Source organism: Panthera tigris, chromosome F3, assembly GCF_018350195.1.
Source record: "Panthera tigris isolate Pti1 chromosome F3, P.tigris_Pti1_mat1.1, whole genome shotgun sequence".
Taxonomy (NCBI): domain Eukaryota; kingdom Metazoa; phylum Chordata; class Mammalia; order Carnivora; family Felidae; genus Panthera; species Panthera tigris.
In genome coordinates, this window is record NC_056678.1 from 21,831,965 (window position 1) to 21,851,481 (window position 19,517).

General features: G+C 36.9%; 1 protein-coding gene across 1 annotated transcript in view; it reads right to left on the reverse strand.

Annotated features, from left to right (window-relative positions):
- The window catches only part of PLA2G4A (phospholipase A2 group IVA), a 159,979-nt gene that overhangs the window by 125,350 nt on the left and 15,112 nt on the right, over nt 1–19,517 (reverse strand). Inside the window, exon 2 of the mRNA XM_007096240.3 lies at nt 2,893–2,995. Coding sequence (XP_007096302.1) covers nt 2,893–2,925 — 33 coding nt within the window. The 5' untranslated portion in view covers nt 2,926–2,995. The remainder of the gene's footprint in view (nt 1–2,892; nt 2,996–19,517) is intronic.

Genomic DNA, 19,517 nt, shown 5'->3' on the forward strand with positions numbered 1-19,517 from the left:
TTCATTGTTGAAATGCATCTATAGAAAATCAGAATTGGGAAAGTAGAAGACTGTTTCAGAAAACAAAGATCATCTCATTTTATGATTTTATTTTATTTTCATGAGTCTTTGAATCAATCATCTCATTTTAAACACTGATTGTATGCCTTTTACAAACACCACACTTTAAATATAAGGAAAAATATAAATTGCAAGTAAAAAAGATGCACACACTAATCAAAGAAACCAGAGGGTTCAAGTTAATAAAAGACAAAGTGAAATTTAGAACAAGTTATTATTAGAGATAAAAAAAGGACCTAATGATAAAACATCAATTAGACAGACATATATACATTCATAAGTTATATGAACTAATAACATATCTTCATAATTCATAAAGCAAAAGTTTTAAAATGGAATATACTGTTGTATATGGAACACTGAAAAAGGAATTCAGTAAGTTCACTGGATCTACAAAAATTGATTCCATTTTGATATAAATGCAACAACTACTTGGAAGATACTCTTTACCCACAGGGGATACATTCCAAGCAACCCCACATCCCCATCCCACCCCCCACCTCCCACTCCAGCCATGGATGCCTGAAACCATGGATAGTACAAACTCTCTATATACTGTTTTTTTTCTTAAACATATGTCTGTATGATAAAGTTTGTTTATAGATTAGATGCAGTAAGAGATTAACAATAACCAATAATAAAATGGAACAAAATAACAATAAACCGTAATAAAATTTATGTGAATGTGCTCTCTCTCTCAAAATGTCTTGTATTGTACTCACCCTCCCGTGATCTTGTGAGATGATAAAATGCCTACGTGATGAGATGAAGTGAGGTGAATGACACAGGCTTTGTGACACAGTGTTAGGCTATTACTGACCTTTTGACAATATATCCGGAGGATCATCTATTTCTGTATAAAAGCTGACCACAGGTCACTGAAACCGCAGGCAAGTGGGGATACTATAAAAGGTTGTTTACTGAAAAATACAATACACTCCAGAGAGACTTAAAGATAATCTAAATAACATTCATCTGGATTAGATTCATGGGTTATTAATGGGTTGGAAGACTCAACAATGTTATCATGTCATCCCTCCCTTCATTGGTCTTTAGAATCATTACAGTGCCATTAAAAATTCCAGCAGTTGTGTGTGTGTGTGTGTGTGTGTGTGTGTGTGTGTGTGTGTGTAAACTGACAAACTGATTGCAAAATTTATGAGGAAATGCAGAAGACTGATAATAGCCACGGCAATCTTAAAGAAGAAAAGTTGGAGGATTTACACTATCATCCAGAAGATACATTTCAAAGCTACAGAAATTCAGATGGACATATAACTGGTATTATATAACAAAGACTAATAGACCAATAGAACAGAATAGAAATCAAGCGACACACATACAGCTGCTTGATTTACAGTAGAGGCACTGCTACCATTCAGTGAGGGGATGATGGTTATCAGGAGACCAGATAGTCTGTAGTATATTCAGATATGAAAATTGAAATGTGAAAGTGTGGAAATTGAAATGTGAAGTGTGAAAGTGTGGAATTCTGCTGCTCACAACAACGTGAATGAATCTCGCAGATATAACGTTGAATGCAGGTATCTATATGAAGGTCAAAAACAGGCAAAACTTATCTGTGGTAATAGAAGTCAAACATTGGTTACCTTTGTGGGGTTTAGTGACTGGAAAGGACATGAACAACTCTTCTGGGTTACCTCTAATGCTGTGTATTTTTATCTGGATGATGGTGGAATATATAGGTTATATATTCATGAGTGAATATACAGGTTAATATCCATCAAGCTGAACAGTTAAGATTTATGCACTTTATTTATGTCACCCCTCAATTGAAAAAAAAAAAAGACTCCAACAGGAAGAACAGCTTGCAAAGAAAACCAAGAAGGAAACTATTGCAAGAAAATAGGAAACAGAACCAGGGAAATCGGAAACAGAACCACAGAAAATTGAGAAGAGTTTTAGAAAAAGTATGACCAGTACAGGTGGGGGAGTACTGAAGAGTCCATTGAATTCAGAGCCAAAAGAGGCCCTCGATGGATTTTTTTTTTTTTTTGTGAAGTGGGAAAGCTGAGTCCAGTTTTTAATGATTCAGGTTGTGAATGGAGGAGAAGAAAGCACTAGAAAACAACTGTAATATGTTAATCACGGCTACCCAGGCAGGGAAAGAGAGAGAGGATGGTAGCTAGAGAAGGATGTAGAGTAAGAGAACAGTGCTTCATTTTAAGTAATAATAAGGCTGTGGATTATTCCTTAAAATCCATAAAAACTATTTTTAGTCCATATAAACCTAACCTAACTGGATCTCAAGTGCTGAATTCAGCAAAACAATTGCTCCTTTGTTTCTCTGATCAGAAGAGAAGGTGAATACTTCCAACTGAGTTTGGAAAATACATACTAAAATTTGAAATGACTCAACTCTTTCCTGATAATTAACCACTCATACAAGAGTTGGTTTAACTATACCTACCTAAGGGAAAGTATAGAATGCATTACCCTGGCACAGCATACCAAAATGTAGCCTTCAATTCAATAATTCTTTTTTCTTCTCTCCACCAATTCATGTGAAGGGTTGAACTTACACAGACTGATAGTTGCTAAGTGGTAACTACATTTTTTTATTGTTCCATGAAAGTTCTGTACTGTTACACATGTTTTGGTATTTTTTTCCCCCTCCAAGTACCTCTTACAGTGAAAAAAAATGAGTTACTTTTATTATGTGTTATAGGAGTTTGTAGTTTATATGAGTTTCATGAAAAGTCCAGGAGTTGCCATAGAGCTTTACTTTATTAGCCAACAGAAGCAATACTCGTGCACAGAAATATATCTGCCTCCCTCCCAGAAAGGATTTATAAACAGTAAATGACTTACTATAATGTGCTGATAAGGATCTATAAATGACATTTTGGTTTCAATTACAGAAAATCTCTTCACACTTCAAAGGTCTTCTCTGGTACTCTAGCTTCTTTAAAACCTACAAAAATAAATAATCATTATTGTTAAGCTTCCTCTTGGATGCAATTCTAAGATTTATATGATGATGAATATGAACTTTAGGAAGTAAAAGTCCACCCAAGGGGACCAGATAGAGTTCCCATTTGTTATATGACTGAGCATACACACACAACTTAGGGAAAGGATAAACATATTTTGATAGTACTGTTTAATTTCCATATTTATTTGTTCAAATGTATCCTGTCAGTAATTATTAGGAAAGTCCAGAATTTTTTTTTTTGCATTTGCCAAGTATTTTATGAGAAATTCATTGAACTTACGAAAAATTAAAATAATTTTTGTAGTGTTTATAACTAAAAAGCCACATCCCATTGTTTGTTTTCTCAATTGGGCCAGTGTTACACAAAATCATGCTAAGGAAGGAACATTTTTTACCTTAGCTATTTGTTAAGAGCTTTAAAAACATTCATGTTGGGGTGCCTGGGTGGCTCAGTTGGTTAAGCCTCCAAGTCTTGATTTCAGCTCAGGTCACAATTTCCTGGTTTGTGAGTTCAAGTCCCACGTCAGGCTCTGTGCTGACAGTGCAGACCCTGCTTGGGATTCTATCTCCCTCTCTTTCTGCCCCTCCCTCATGCACATGTGCATTCTCTCTCTCTCTCAAAAATAAACATTAAAAAATTATAAATATATATTTATAAATATATTTTAAATATATAACACATATGTTATTAATATATATTATATATGTATATGTATATATTAATGTATAATATGTAACATGTTATTCATATATAATATTAATATATATTTATACATATATAACATATATATTAAATATATAACATATATATTTCACCTTGAATTTCAACTTCAGTGCTGACATTTTTTAAAAAAGTATTCATTCTAAAATACCAGTTTAATTTGGAAGCAGTTGAATAAAAAATATTTCAGTGAAAAAATGCTTTCTATACTTTGCTTTCTTCTCCTACAATTACTCCATATTATTTAAAATCAAATAAACTATTCAATGAACATCTGTTCTTCCATCATAGATTTTTTTTCCCTTGAGACTATAAAACAATATATATTTATATCTTAGCATTCTATATGTCACATCTAATTTGGAACAGCTTTTCAAGTACCTTTGTTATTTATGATTAATATGTACATTCTAAAATATGTTTTAATTTCAGAATAAAATTTAAAAATTTTAAAGTGTTTCTTTTCTTTTTAAACATCACATTTTAAAAATTATAAAAAATAGCTCATGCTCAATTTTATGAACATGAACTATGGAAACAAATAAAGAATAAAGTGTAATCACGATTTTATTTTGATGTGTATCCTTCCAGACTATCTGATGCATAATCATATATTTAGAGTACAAAGGAAAAGAAAGGATTTTAATTTTTTATACAGATGGGATCTCATCAAGTGCCCTTGAGTTCTAAAACTCACTTCCTTCATCATTTCTTAAGCAAAAAGAATAGCACTTATTTATTCATTCATTTATTTATTTTTAAAGGCTTTATTTTTTCAGGGTAGTTTTAAAGTCATAACATAATTGAAATGAAGGTACAGAAATTTCCCCATAAACTCCCTGTCCCCACACATACACAGTCTCTCCCAATACCAATATCTCCTACCACAGTGGGACGATGGTTACAACTGATAATCCTACACTGACACATCATCATCACCCAGAGACCACATCATGACCTGAGCCAAAGTTGGAAGCTTAACCGATTGAGCCACCCAAGTGTCCCTGATCTTATAATACATTTTCCTGATAAAAATGTAGCCAGCATTTTAAACCAAGATGAAGGCAAACCATCATTCTGATTTTATAAACTACTATAAACTTAATCTTGTATTAGCTTATTTTAAACTAAATACAATTTTTTATAATATTACCCAATCACTAATTGCCTTAGCTGTCTGTTATTTTGGTTGGATCTACTTGCCTTGTCAGTAACTTTCAGATCTTTACTACAGTATCATCTTCCCTGTAAAGCTTTCCCTGACTATATTATTTACTTATTTTTGAGACAGAGAGGGTACGAGCGAGGGGCAGAGAGAGACAGAGACAGACAGAGAGACAGAGAGACAGAGAGAGAAGCAGGGCTCACCCAAAGCAGGGCTCATGAACTGTGAGATCATGACCTGAGCCTGAGTCAGATACTTAACTGACTGAGCCACCCAGGTACCCCCTGACCGTATTATTTTAAGTGGTGGAAACCTTTCTTTTTTTGCCATCTAACATGGATTATCTAGTTTTTTGTCTATTTCCCCTCTCACTTAATTAGGATACAAACTCCATGGAGGCAGATCTTTTATGTATTTTATTTTGTAATACTCCCAGCCCCTATGTAGGTACATATGGCCAATTAATATATATTTGTTGAATGAACAAATGGATGGATATATTTATATAAGAGAAACAACTTTTAAGACCAGTTATGCAAAAACACTGTAGCCAAGTAAAAGTTCATTTTTTTTAATCCACAAATTGCATATTCCTCATCTCTGTCTATATCTTCTGCATCATTTCACTCTCTTAATCTATACTAGGATAAGTTTCTCTTTTCCTGCTTATTATTTCCCCTAATTATCCTCACATTACAAACATCATACAAACATAATTATTTATTTACCACCATACTGTACTGTGCCTCTGATTAGGCTCTAAGTATTCTTACAACTACATTTCATGTTAAAGGAACAACAGCATAAGAAGATACAGGCAACACTCTACTAGGATGACCTGATATTTATATTTGAATTTGTTATATAGGAAATATGTACATGTATCAGATGGTACGATCCTAACTAGCCCTTCCCACTGTCAGGATTTTCTGAGCTATTTCTAGGACACCTTATTTAAAATGATCATCAATGACTTAATGGCTACTGCTTTCATGCCAATTAAACTCAAGATAGCCTACATCAGGTCCCAAGTCAGAATACAGCTCATACCCTAGAGCTGCTGGTGGAACATATTCTTATGGATGATAGAGCATGGAAATTGCCTGCACTTTTCTTAGTCTAACAATCTATGTTTCCCTTATATCATTACCCCTTAGAAGTGAAGCAATTTCTTAATGGCAATTCTTTTTTCAAGCACATTGATCAGCCACCTGAAGCTCCAAGAGCATGAAGTCTTTATGCTGCTGCAGTAGTCCTAATCCCTGAGAGATACACCTTCCCCCTCCAGAAGCTGCAAAGTCCATGCAGTTGTACGGTAATGCCAGGGGACTACTATCAGGGATTCAATGCCCAAGGGAAAATCCTATTATTCTCTTCATTGAAGCAGCATAATTTGGTAAAAACACCACTGGATGTGGGATTAGAAAGACCCTGATTCAAACTCCAGTTTCACATTTTAAGACCTGGTGTATTCTGCCACAACTGGGAATAGTACTACCTTCAATGGCGTAGTGAGGATGAATTAATTATAGTGAAAGGTGCCTGTCCCATAGTAAATAAATTCTCAATGCATGCAAACTTTCTTTTTTTAAAATTAAGTTTTTATTTTAATTCCAGTGACTTAACATACAATGTTATGTTAGTTTCAGGTGTATTATATAGTGATTCAACAATTCCATACATCACCCAAGGCTCACGACATGTGCACTCCTTAATCCCCATAACCTATTTAACTTAACCCTCTGCCTCCTTCCCTTCTTGTAACCATCAGCTTGTTCTCTGTAATTAGGATTCTGTTTCTTGGATTGTCTCTCTTTTTTTTCCCTTTGCTCATCTGTTGTGTTTCTTAAATTCCACATATGAGTGAAATCATATGGTATTTGTCTTTTCTCTGACTTATTTCACTTAGCATTATACTCTCTAGTTCCATCCATTTCATTGTAAATGACAAGATTTCATAGTTTTTATGGCTGAATAATATTCCATTGTGTAGATGGACACTTGGGCTGTTTCCATATCTTGGCTATTATAAATAATGCTGCAATAAACACAGGGCTGCATGCCTCCCTCTAGTGTTTCTGTATTCCTTGGGTAAATATCTAGTAGTGCCATTGCTGTATCCTAAAGTAGTTCTATTTTTAACTTTTTGACGAACTTCCGTACTGTTTTCCACAGTGGCTGCACCAGTCTGCATTCCCACCAACAGTGTAAGAGGGTTGCTTTTTCTCCACATTTTCACCAACAGCTATTGTTTCTTGTGTTGTTGATTTAAGCCATTCTGACTGGTGTGAGGTGATAATCTCATTGTAGTTTTGATTTACATTTCCCTGATAGTAAGTGATGATGAACATCTTTTCATGTGTCCATTGGCTATCTGTAGGTCTTCTTTGGGGAAGTATCTGTTCATGGCTTCTGTCCATTTTGTAACTGCATTATTTGTCTTTTGGGTGTTGAGTTTTCTAAGTTCTTTATTTATTTTGGATACTAATCCTTTATCAGATGTCATCTGCAAATACCTTCTCCCATTCTGTAGGTTGCCTTTTAGTTTTGTTAATTGTTTCCTTTGCTGTGCAGAACCTTTTTGTTTTGGTGTAGTCCCAATAGTTTATTTTTGCTTTTGTTTCCCTTGTCTTAGGAGACCTATCTAGAAAAAAGTTGCTGTGGCTGATGTCAAAGATATTACTGCCTTTGTTCTCTTTTAGGATTTTTATGGTTTCAGGTCTCATATTTAGGTCTTTAATACATTTTGAATTTATTTTTGTGTATGGTGTAAGAAAGTTGTCCGGGGCCACCTGGGTGGCCTGACTCTTGGCTTTGGCTCAGGTCATGATCTCACGGTTTTGTGAGTTTGAGCCCCATATTGGGCTCTGTGCTGAAAGTGTGGAGCCTGCTTGGGATTCATTCTCACTCTCTCTCTCTGTCTCTCTCTGTCTCTCTCTCTCTCTGTCTCTCTCCCTTTCTCTCTCTTCCCCCACCCCCACTCATGCTGTCTCTCTCTCAAAAATAAACTTTACAAAAAATTTAAAAAAAAGAGAAAGTAGTCAAGTTTTCCCAACATCATTAGTTGAAGAGACCATCTTTTTCCCATTGGATATTCTTTCCTACCTTGTCAAAGATAAGTTGACCACACAACTGTGGGTTTATTTCTAGGTTTTCTATTCTGTTATATTGATCTATGTGTCTATTTTTGTGCCAGTATCGTACTGTTTTCATCACTACAGCTTGTGACATAACTTGAAGTCTGGAATTATGATGCCTTCAACTGTGTTTTTTTTTTTCTCCCCCCCCCCCCACCCCAAGGTTGCTTTGGCTAGCCAGGGTCTTTTGTGGTTCCATACAAATTTTAGAATGTTTGTTCTAGTTCTGTGAAAAATGCTGTTGGTATTTTGATAGGGGTAACATTAAATCTGTAGATTGCTTTGGGTAGGACAGACATTTTAACAATATTTGTTCTTCCTATCCAGCAGCATGGAATATCTTTCCACTTCTTTCTGTTGTTTTCCATTTCATTCATCAATATTTTAATAGCTTTCAGAGTACAGATTATTTCACCTTTTGGGTTAGGTTTGTTCCTAGGTATCTTATTATTTTTGGTGCAGTTGTAAACAGGATTGTTGTCTTAACTTCTCTTTCTTCTGCTTCATTATTGGTGTATAGACATACAACAGATTACTGCACGTTGATTTTCTATACTGCAGCTTTACTGAATTCATTTATCAGTTCTAGCAGATTTTTGGTGGAGTCTTTTGTTTCTACATATAGTATCATGTCATCTGCAAATAGTGAAAGTTTTACTTCTTCGTTACCAATTTCTATGCCTTATTTATTTGTTGTCTGATTGTTCAGGTTAGGTCTTCCAGTACTGTGTTGAATAGAAATGGTGATTGGACATCCTTGTCTTCTTCCTGACGTGAGAGGAAAAGGTCTGTTTTTCCCCATCAAGAATGACGTTCACTGTGGGTTTTTCTATATGGCCTCTATGTTGAGGTATATTCCCTCTAAACCCACTTGTTGAGGGTTCTTATCATGAATGGATGTTATACTTTGTCAAATGCTTTTTCTGCATCTATTGAAGTGATCATATGGTTCTTATCCTTTCTCTTACTGATGTGATATATCATGTTGATTGATTTTCAAATGTTGAATCACCCTTATAACCCAGGAATAAATGCCACTTGATCATGGTAAATGATTTTTTGTCAATGTATTCAATTTGCTGGTATTTCATTGAGGATTTTCAATCAGGTATATTAGCTTACAGTTCTTTTTTAGTGATTTTTTATCTGGTTTTGGTATCAGGATAATGCTGGCTTCATAGAATGAATTTGGAAGTTTTCCTTTCTTTTCTATATTTTGGCATAGTTTGAGAAAAACAGGTATTAATTCTTCTTTAAATGTTTGATAAAATGATAAAATCCTGGACTTTTGTTTGTTGGGAGTTTGTTACTGATTCAATTTCTTTACTGGTTATCAGTCTGTTCAAATTTTCTATTTCTCCCTAGTTCAGTTTTGTTAATTTATATGTTTCCAGGAATTTATCCATTGCTCTAAGTTGTCCGATTTGTTGGCATGCTTTTTCATAATAGTCTCTTATGATTGTTTGTTTCTATGGGTATTTTTCCTTTCTCATTTGTGATTTTTTTTTCCTTTCTCATTTGTGATTTTATTTATTTGAATTCCCTCTTTTTCTTGATAAGTATGGCTAGAGGTTTATCAATTTAATTTTTTCCAAAGAACCAGTTCCTGGTTTCATTGATCTGTTCTATTGCTTTTTAAATTTCTATATCATTTATTTCTGCTCTAATCTTTATTATTTCCTTCCCTCTGCTGGTTTTAGATTTTGCTTATTGTCCTTCTTCCAGCTTCTTTGGGTGCAAGGTTATATTGAGATTTTTCTTGCTTCTTGAGATAGGCCTGTATTGCTATAAACTTCCCTCTTAGAACCACTTTTGCTGTATCCCAAAGGTTTTGGACCATTGTGTTTTCTCTTTCATTTGCTTCCATGTACTTTTTAATTCTTATTTCCTGGCTCATTTACTGTTTAGTAGCATGTTATTTAACCTCCATGTATTGTGGTCTTTCCAGATTTTTTCTTTTGGTTGGCTTCTAGTTTCATAGCGTTGTGGTCATAAAACACACATGGTATGGCTTTGATCTTTTTGAATTTGTTGAGGCTGGTTTTGTGGGATAATATGCGATCTATTCTGGAGAATGTTCCATGTGCACTTGAAAAGAATGTGTATTCTGCTGTTTGGGGATGGAATGGTCTAAATATATCTGTTAAGTCCATCTAGTTCAGTGTACCATTCAAAGCCATTGTTTCTAGTTGATTTTCTGCTTAGATGATCTATCCATTGATATTAGGAGGGTGTTAAAGTCCTCTACTATTGTTGTATTATTATTGATTAGTTCCTTTATGTGTAACTTTTATGTATTTGGTTACTCCTATGATAGGTGCATAAATATTTATAATTTTTACATCTTATTGGATTGTCCCCTTTAATATTATATAGTATCCTTCTTTGTCTCTTGTTACAGTCTCTGTTTTAGAGTCTATTTCGTTGGGGCGCCTGGGCGGCTCAGTCAGTTAGGTGTCTGATGTCAGCTCGGGTCATGATCTTATGGTCCATGAGTTCGAGCCCTGCGTCTGGCTCTGTGCTGACAGCTCAGAGCCCATAGCCTGCTTCGGATTCTGTGTCTCCCTCTCTGCCCCTCTCTTGCTCACACTCTGTCTCTCTCAAAAATAAACATTAAAAAAAAAGTTTGAAGTCTTTTTTGTCTGATGTAAGTATTGCCATTCCAGCTCTCTTTTGACATCCATTTGCATGATAGGTGTTTCTCCATCCCCTCACTTTCCATCTGCAGGTGTCTTTAGGTCTAAAATGGATTTCTTGTAGGCAGCATATAGATAGGTGTTGTTTTTTTACCCATTCTGTCACCTTATGTCTTTGGATTGGTATGTTTAGTCTATTTACATTAAAAGTAATTGTTGATAAATATGTATTGCCATTTTATTATTTGTTTTGTGATTGTTTCCGAAGATTTTTTTGGATTCCTTCTTATCTTTCTGTCTTTTATGTTTTGTTGATTTTCTTTTTTTTTTTAATTTTTTTTGTTAACATTTATTTATTTTTGAGACAGAGAGAGACAGAGCATGAACGGGGGAGGGGCAGAGAGAGAGGGAGACACAGAATTGGAAGCAGGCTCCAGGCTCTGAGCCATCAGCCCAGAGCCCGACGCGGGGCTCGAACTCGTGGACCGCGAGATCGTGACCTGAGCCGAAGTCGGACGCTCAACCGACTGAGCCACCCAGGCGCCCCATGTTTTGTTGATTTTCTTTAGTGATATATCTGGAGTTAACTTTCTCTTTACTCATCGCATGTTTAGTAGTTTTTAATTTTTGGTTACTGTTAGTTTTGTATATATCCTCTTCTTCATACAGCAGTCTAAATTAAGTTGATGGTTGTTCCAGTTTGAACTCATTCTTATCTTCTCTCCTCCCCATGTTTTAGGTATATTTTATTTTATTTTATCACCTTTTTTGAGTTTCTTGACTTTTTACAGAAATATTCATTTTTACTGCTTTTGTGTTGTAAGTTTCCTTTTTAAGATCAAGATTACAGAGACTAATGACTATACATTTACTTTGAAAGATGTACTGTTTCCTGGCATTATTGTTGGAAAATCAACATGTTGATGGGTTCATCATTCAACAAATACCTACAATATGCCTATAATACACTTTGTACTATGCAAAGCACTAGGAAGCAAATGGCGAGCCAGACCATTTGTGTATTATGAAACTGTAGCCCTATACACTTTTTACTTGGTATTATCCATAGTGGAACCTTGAAATATTAACAGGACCATGGTAGTCATTCTCACCAAAATTTTCATGTTAAAAAAATACTAATTACAGTAACATAGCAGAAGAGCATCTGCTGCTCCACAGCTTTTCAATTCACAAACAGTAGCTTCACACAAGAGATCATCTACCTGGTCTGTGCTAGGCACTGGGAATGCAATGGTGAATAAAGCATAGCTTCTGCCTTCAATTAACATAAGGTGACCTAGCGGTGGCAATAACTGCAGCCTAGCCGGGTACTTCATACTCACAGGTTGCTAAAAGCATCAACACTCTATGAATAACGTCTAGAGTTGGAAAGTAATCTTGAAACTTATTCCTCTATAAAAATATTCTTAGGGGTGCCCAGGTGGCTCCTGGTTGGGCTTCCGACTTTAGCTCAGGTCATGATCTCACGGTTTGTGGGTTTGAGACCTGCATTGGGCTCTCTACTGTCGGCACAGAGCCTGCTTTGGATCCTCTGTCCCCTCCCCCCTCTCTGCCCCTCCCTGCTCGATATCTCTCTCCCTCTCTCTCTCAAAATAAATAAATAAACTTTAAAATTAGTTTCAGTGATTTCCTATTCTTTCATTCTAAAGTTTCAAACTGTTCAATGTCGTGGGGCATCTGGGTGGCTCAATGGGTTGAACGTCTGACGTTGGCTCAGGTTGTGATCTCACGGTTGTGGGTTTGAGTCCCAAGTCGGGCTCTGTGCTCACAACTCAGAGTCTGGAGCTGTTTCAAATTCTGCATCTCCCTCTCTCTCTTGCCCCACCCCTGCTCATGCTCTGTCTCTCTCAAAAATAAACATTAAAATTAAAAAAAAGAAATCTTTCAATTTCATACCTATTGTGTGGCTTTCATACCTATTTATGGCAAACCATAGTAGGAAAACCTTTTTATGTCACAATACCCAAATGTATGTACACACATATATAAATAAAATATGGAAGCAAATTTGACAGTTTTACAAAGACCAGTATATCCTAATTTTAATTCTATGTCATGTGCTTAAATCTGGTAGCCGCCCACTGAATTGATTTCATGACCCACTAATGGAAGTTTGAAATTAATGGTCCAATGACTTCAAGATGATTTCTATCAAATTCCTCTGTCTTATCCCACAACCCTCCCTTTTTCTTTCTAGCTTTAGCCATACTGTTTGCTTTCCTTTCTTCAATGGTGTCATACTCTTGTCCACTCAGGGCTGTAACCTACCACTTCCCTCCACCCATTTATTCGACAAATATTTAAGGCATAAGCTCTATGTGTCAAGCACTATTCCAGGGTCTGGAGAGGTGAAAGTGAATGAGCTGGATATATTACATTCCCTTTTCTCATTTCTAGAGGCAGTCAGAAAACAAATAATCCAAGAAATAAATGAAGCGATGAGAATTAGAGGTGTATAAAATGATGGAAATGAGCAAAAAGCAGAACTAGAAAATAATCTGAAGTCTGATCTCTGGAAGACAGCTAGCTTTGGAGGGAGGGGAGGGAGTGGGCTTAGAATATAGCGTTCCAGTTTGAGGAACTGAGAGATGAGTAACTGGTTAATGGTGAGGTTGGAAACAGAGGGGAGGCCAAGTCACCCGTTCTTCAGGACTCAGCTTAACTGTCACTTAACTGTCACTTCTCCATAGAGAAGCCTTCTATGACCTTCAGGGTATGTCTGGTCTGCTACTACTGACTCCATTTGCATCTGTACTTCTCCTTCAGGACTTTCGCTCAACTTACATAATGTCTGCCTTTCCTGAGAAAACTAAGGGGTGCATAAAGTCAGGGACTGCATTTATCTTGTTCATAGAGTTATCCCTAATGCCTAGACCAGTGCCGAAAATATAGTAGGTTCAGGATAAAAATATTTATTGGATGGATGGATGGATGAATAATACACACTGTCAGTTTTATATATGAAGGAGATTCACAGAAATAGTACCTGCACCCTCTTTTGATATCCTTCTCTTTCATTCCTATTTTTAACGTCAAGGGATGTTAAATATCAATCTTGATTTTTTTTTTTTACAAAAAAGCAGAACTGCTATTTCAGAACAGATGAGAGTAGTACTCAAAATGTTGAGAGGAAATGTGTGCTGGCACCCAAAGTTTGGTGTCAGCAACTTTATTTCCTCTTGTCATTCCTAGCAACTCCATTCATAATCACTGCGCTCCTCACCTAACTATTCGCCACCACTGTTACTACTGTATCCTGTGGCAAGACCTGGATAGAGGCTCTCCCAATGTTAAAGCTAAAGGCAGAAAATATGCTTATGATAGCTAACTATCCACGTTTATTAGGTTAGAAATTAAGAGGTAAACAGATAATAAACAAGCAAAACTCATGGCATTTAATCCTAGAGCAACATTCCTTTGCTTTTTAAATCCATTCAGGGCTAGTCTTCTCCTACCTTGGTGAAACCTCGGTCAGCCTCAGAATGTTTCTGTGAAAACATATATAGTTTAGAAATGAAAATTTTAGGACAATGTATTCAATCAAATTAGGCTTGATTTAGAATTGAAGTTTTTCTCCTCCCCAAACTAGAGCCTATAAGGAAAGGTAAGGTCATAGACTTCTCTCCCTCCCTGTCTAGAGTCTAATCGTTCTAACTCGTGAACTCTGGTTTTTAACCCCTCGTGGCTGGAGAAGGCTGGCAAAGATACAAAAGCAAAAAAAAAAGTTCTTACTTCACTCTACTATCCTAAGCAGGCTTTGTGATCTCTGGGCCTGGTACATATTAAAGCTGATTCTTTCTTTTCGTAAATAGATGCCTTGGGAAATTCTTCTGAGATACTCAACTTTTGAGATCTCTTCCTTGTATTCCCTGGCATGTAGCAATGCATCTCTATTCTAGCTGAAGGCTTGCACTTTCTTCGAAGCCCCCATGCACCCTGCGGTTTACATCCACAGGTCTTCTGAGGTTCTTTCATTCTAGCAGGCAACCCCCTTGTATAGGACTTAAAATCCTTTCCCATGGTTCTTTAGTCCACAGAGAATACTTATAACTACTTCCTTTCTTTTCTTCAACAGACTGAGAATGCAATTCCTTCCCAAAGAAACTCTCCATTCTGCTACCTGTGTCCCTCTATGTTTTTCAAGCCTGACGAGACACCAGCCAATGTAGGAGACCATATTAGACTCTCTGATAAACTTCCCAAGTAGTCTCTTTAAAGTCCCCTCTCTTTTTTTATTGTTTTTTATTTTTTTAATATGTATTTATTTTTGAGAGAGAGACAGAGCATGAGAAGGGGAAGGACAAAGAGAGAGGGAGACCCTGAAGAGGCTCCAGGTTCCGAGCTATCAGCACAGAGCCTGAGGCGGGGCTCGAACGCTTGTACCTTGATATCATGGCCTGAGCCAAAGTCGGACACTTAACTGACTGAGCCACTCAGGTGCCCCAAAAGTCCCTCCTGTTGACTTCGGGTTAGGAGATATATTCCTTCCAGATCTCTCACCAAAGGAAGAAGGATTCTACTCCAAGCAATTCTCTCCAAAACAAACAACAACACAAAACTCTGATCTCAAAGTCCTCCCTACATATCTACTATTCTAAGCTTTCATACGGGTGAAGTATGTATGGTGTTTTAGAGTTAAACACTACTCTTGCTCACCTGATTTTCTCAAAATGTCAAAGGGTAGGCTGTAGCACAACCTATTTTAGTATTTTATATCTTAGGTCTTAGGTCTTAAAGTCTTGACCAAAGATTCCACTTCAAAGTTCAATATGGAGGTGTGCCAACTGCCAAAATGGCAGAATGAGGAACTTGGGAAATTCTTGTTCCAGAAAGCACTGATAAAAATGGTCAGAGTTATCATAAACAACAACTCTGGAAACTAACCAAAGGACACAGAACACATGAAAGGCACTTATTTTTAAAACTCTACTAAATCTCTAGCCAATAGTATTGTAATAGCATAATACGGTGACAGATGGTGGCTATACTTGTGGTGAGCACAGTATAACATATAGAGAAGTTGAATCACTATGTTACAACCTTCCTGAAATGAATGCAGTGTTGTGTATCTATTAAATCTCAATAAGAGCCCTGGAGGTCTATGACATTTTATAGCAAGAAGCTGTTCCTACCGTCCTCCAGTTCCACAGCATAGAAGTTCTAGTTGGGAAGATAGGACAGCTCTGAGGATTTATAGCTCTATTGCCTTTCTGTTTGAAGAAGAGAGGAGATAACTGGTATTTGGAACAAAGTATAGAAAATCCCATGTCCAGGTGAATTGTAAAAAACAATAAAGATACAGTAGCAAACAATGTAGGAAGTTTACTGGTTGGGGTGACCAACAAAAGAGCAGACCGTTCAGAAATTTAATAGCAAGATTGAGAGGAGGAGATCAGCAAAGAGCACCTTGCTCTGACCCACTTACTCCTAGTCTGGAAGGCTGTGTATATATGCAAGGCTGTACCTCCTAAGAAGAAAGCTGAGAGGACTTAGCCAAATACTCACTAAAAGGGAGGCCTTGCAAATCCAGAAAGTAAAAACCAGGGAGAACTTGTAACTTCCCTGTATTTGAAAGTATTCCCTGGGCCACATGCAGATTAAACAGCAAAAGGTAGACTTACTTGTTCAAGATGTCTAAGCAAAACTTTAGCTATCACTGCCTGACAGTTAAACTATGCTGACCCAGGGGCAACAGTTAGGAAACCAGGCTTAAAAACAAAAACAAGAATGAAAAATAAAAACTGAGCTGACACATCAGAGTATCAGAGTCTGAACACTGTAGGGGAAGACTCCACTGAACCAGCTCAAGAAGTCACTAAAACAAACAGCAGCAGTAACCTTCCCAGAGGAAAGATGAGAATTTAAAGTTGCTGCAATATATAATCTAAAATGTTCAGTTTTCAACAATAAAAACAAAAGAAACGGACAAAGCCAGGAAAATGTGAGCCAGACACAGGAAAGAGAAGCAATCAATAATAACTATCTCTGAGGAACTTCAGATTATGAACTTAACCAACAAATATTTTACAGCATCTGTTATACACATGTTCACCGAACTAAAGGAACTCAGAAAGAATAAATGAAAGTATGACACGGTAACATGGCAAGAAAGAGATACAGACATTCAAAAAAATAGCCAAATGGGAATTCTGGAGTTAACACATAGCTGAAATGAAAAATTCACTAAAAAGGACAAACAGCAGATTTGAGCTTTCAGAAAAATCAATGGATTTAAAGATGGATGAATAGGATGCCTGGGTGGCTCAGTCAGGTAAGCGTCTGACTGACACTTGACCTGAGCTGACTTGACTTGATGCTGACTTGAGTGTCAGCTCAACTCTTGATCTCATGGCTTGTGGGATCGAGCCCCACATCAGGCCAGCACAGAGCCTGGTTGGGATTCTCTCTCTCTCCCGTTCTCTCTCTGCCCCTCCCCCGCTCTCTAAATAAATAAACTTAAATATATACATATGCATGAATAGAAACTATGCAATCTGAAGAACAGAAGAAAAATAAAAAGAATGGAGAAAAATGAACAAAACCTTAGAGACTTGGGGGGGACAACAAGTATATAAGCATACATGTAAATGGAATCTCAGTGGACAAGAGAGAAAAAAAGGAAAGAAAAAATATTTGAAGAAATAATGGCTGAAAATTTCCCACATTTTATTAAAACCATGTCAAAAAGCTCAACCAATTTTAAGTGGGATAAGGACAGAGAAATGAACACTTATGTGACTATGACACGTCATTGTCAATCTACTGAAAATCCAAGACAAAATTTTGGAAGTTACAAGAGAAAAAAGGTTCATCATGTACGAGGTAACCAAAATAAGATGAAAACATGACCTCTCATCAGAACAGAGGCTTGAAATTAGGAGGAGGACATATTCAAAATTCTCAAAGAACAAAACTCTTAACAATGTATACTATACCCAGCAAAATTATCCTTCAAGTGAAGGAGGCAGAGGCTGTCAGACTGGATAAAATCTGTTACATACAAAAGAAGAACGAAATCCAAATAAGATCTGTAGTTTAGTTAATAGCTTTATGCTAATGTCATTTTCCTGATTTTGATCATGTTCTATGGTTATGTAAAATGTCACACTGGGGAAATCTGGGTAAAGTGTATATGAGAACCCTGTGATTTTTTTTTTTGTCATTTCTTAAATTATTTCAAATTTAAAAAGTTATTTAAAAAGTCCAATACATGTTGATAGATCTAGTTTATATGTGCAATTTTCACTCCAAAGTTCTAAAGAAGTAACAAAAGAGTCCTATGGGAAAACTGACTAAGGTTTACTTTCTTCAGGATAAAATTACTGGTCATTATTGTTAGACGGTGACAGCATTTTCAATTCCAGTTACAAATAGGCACCGTTTCATCCTTTTATTTATTCCCCTTCATAGTAGTAGATATTTTAAGTTTTTGTGAAATTAAGGCATTCTGTCCAGCTCACCACATTAAACACTGGGAAAATGTTTTTTCCCCCACATCTGGCTCAGTCCTGGAAATCTTATTGCAAGCAGGTTGCACAACGAGTATCACGAATGCTCATGAACCAGCAGTTTGGGAGGTTTTGTGTTTTGTCTTTTATAACTAAGCTGAATAACCAGTGTCGGTGAGTATACATGGTTTTTTTGTTTTGTTTTGTTTTTGGCTGCCCTGTCATTAGAAACTTCCTGAACACTAATGAGAGGGAAATTTGGATATGCTCTTTAACATACTTGCCTGTGCAATGCAACTTTTGGCTTTCCATGAATGCTTAGTAGTGTGTGGTCTGTCCAAAACGCTTTTAGTCGTACTGTCAGGGCAAGACGGGCTTCTCTGGGAAAAGTGAACAAGAACCAGAAACACAGACTAGTCCATTTTCTTTCCTGCACAGTGTGATAGGACAACAGGAAGGGAAGAGGCCATCACTAGGTTTGTGGCCTCTGGAGGAAAGGTGGATAGGCGAAGGATCTTTTTCTCTTTCCTTCCATTTCATCGTGTGACAGAACAGAGGAGGTACTAAGGGACTCAGCATGGAACTAGAGGCAGGCTTCCCTGCTGGAACCAGACTGATCTAAGTTCAAGGTTGTCTCCTCTTTTCTCTGACCGTACGATCCTGATCTTCCATTCCCAAACCTGTGAAATGGGGGAAGTGGCCCCCACACCTCACAGAGGCAGTGGGATGATGAAATGAGAGAACACATGTCAGTCATCAAGCACAGTGCCCAGCAGGTCACAAATATACAAAATAATCATTTGCAATTGTTGTTTATGAAATTGGCGCTTCCCCCCACCTGCCTCCACCAAATTGCTTCAATTTCCTGAGACTTCTTTGGCTCTTTGGAAATTTCTTTTTTTTTTTTAATTTTTTAACGTTTATTTATTTTTGAGACAGAGAGAGACAGAGCATGAACAGGGGAGGGTCAGAGAGAGAGGGAGACACAGAATCTGAAACAGGCTCCAGGCTCTGAGCAGTCAGCACAGAGCCCGACGTGGGGCTCGAACTCACGGACAGTGAGATCGCAACCTAAGCCAAAGTCAGATGCTCAACCGACTGAGCCACCCAGGCGCCCCATGGAAATGTCGAAGAAATTCAAGTAGGCAAATTTGTTAAGCACCTCTTACAAAGACTGTGTACTTTTTCATACTCAACAATGAGTTTTAGTTAGAGATTGTACTCCTGCTTTTGATCTGCTAAAATTTAAAAAAATATATTGGGCCACTAACTTGTCTGCATCCAAACTCAAAGCTTTCTCCATTATGCTGGATATAGAAAGGGGTTCCAAAAGCAAAAAGGGCAAGGTGCCATGGTTCCCACCATCACCATCT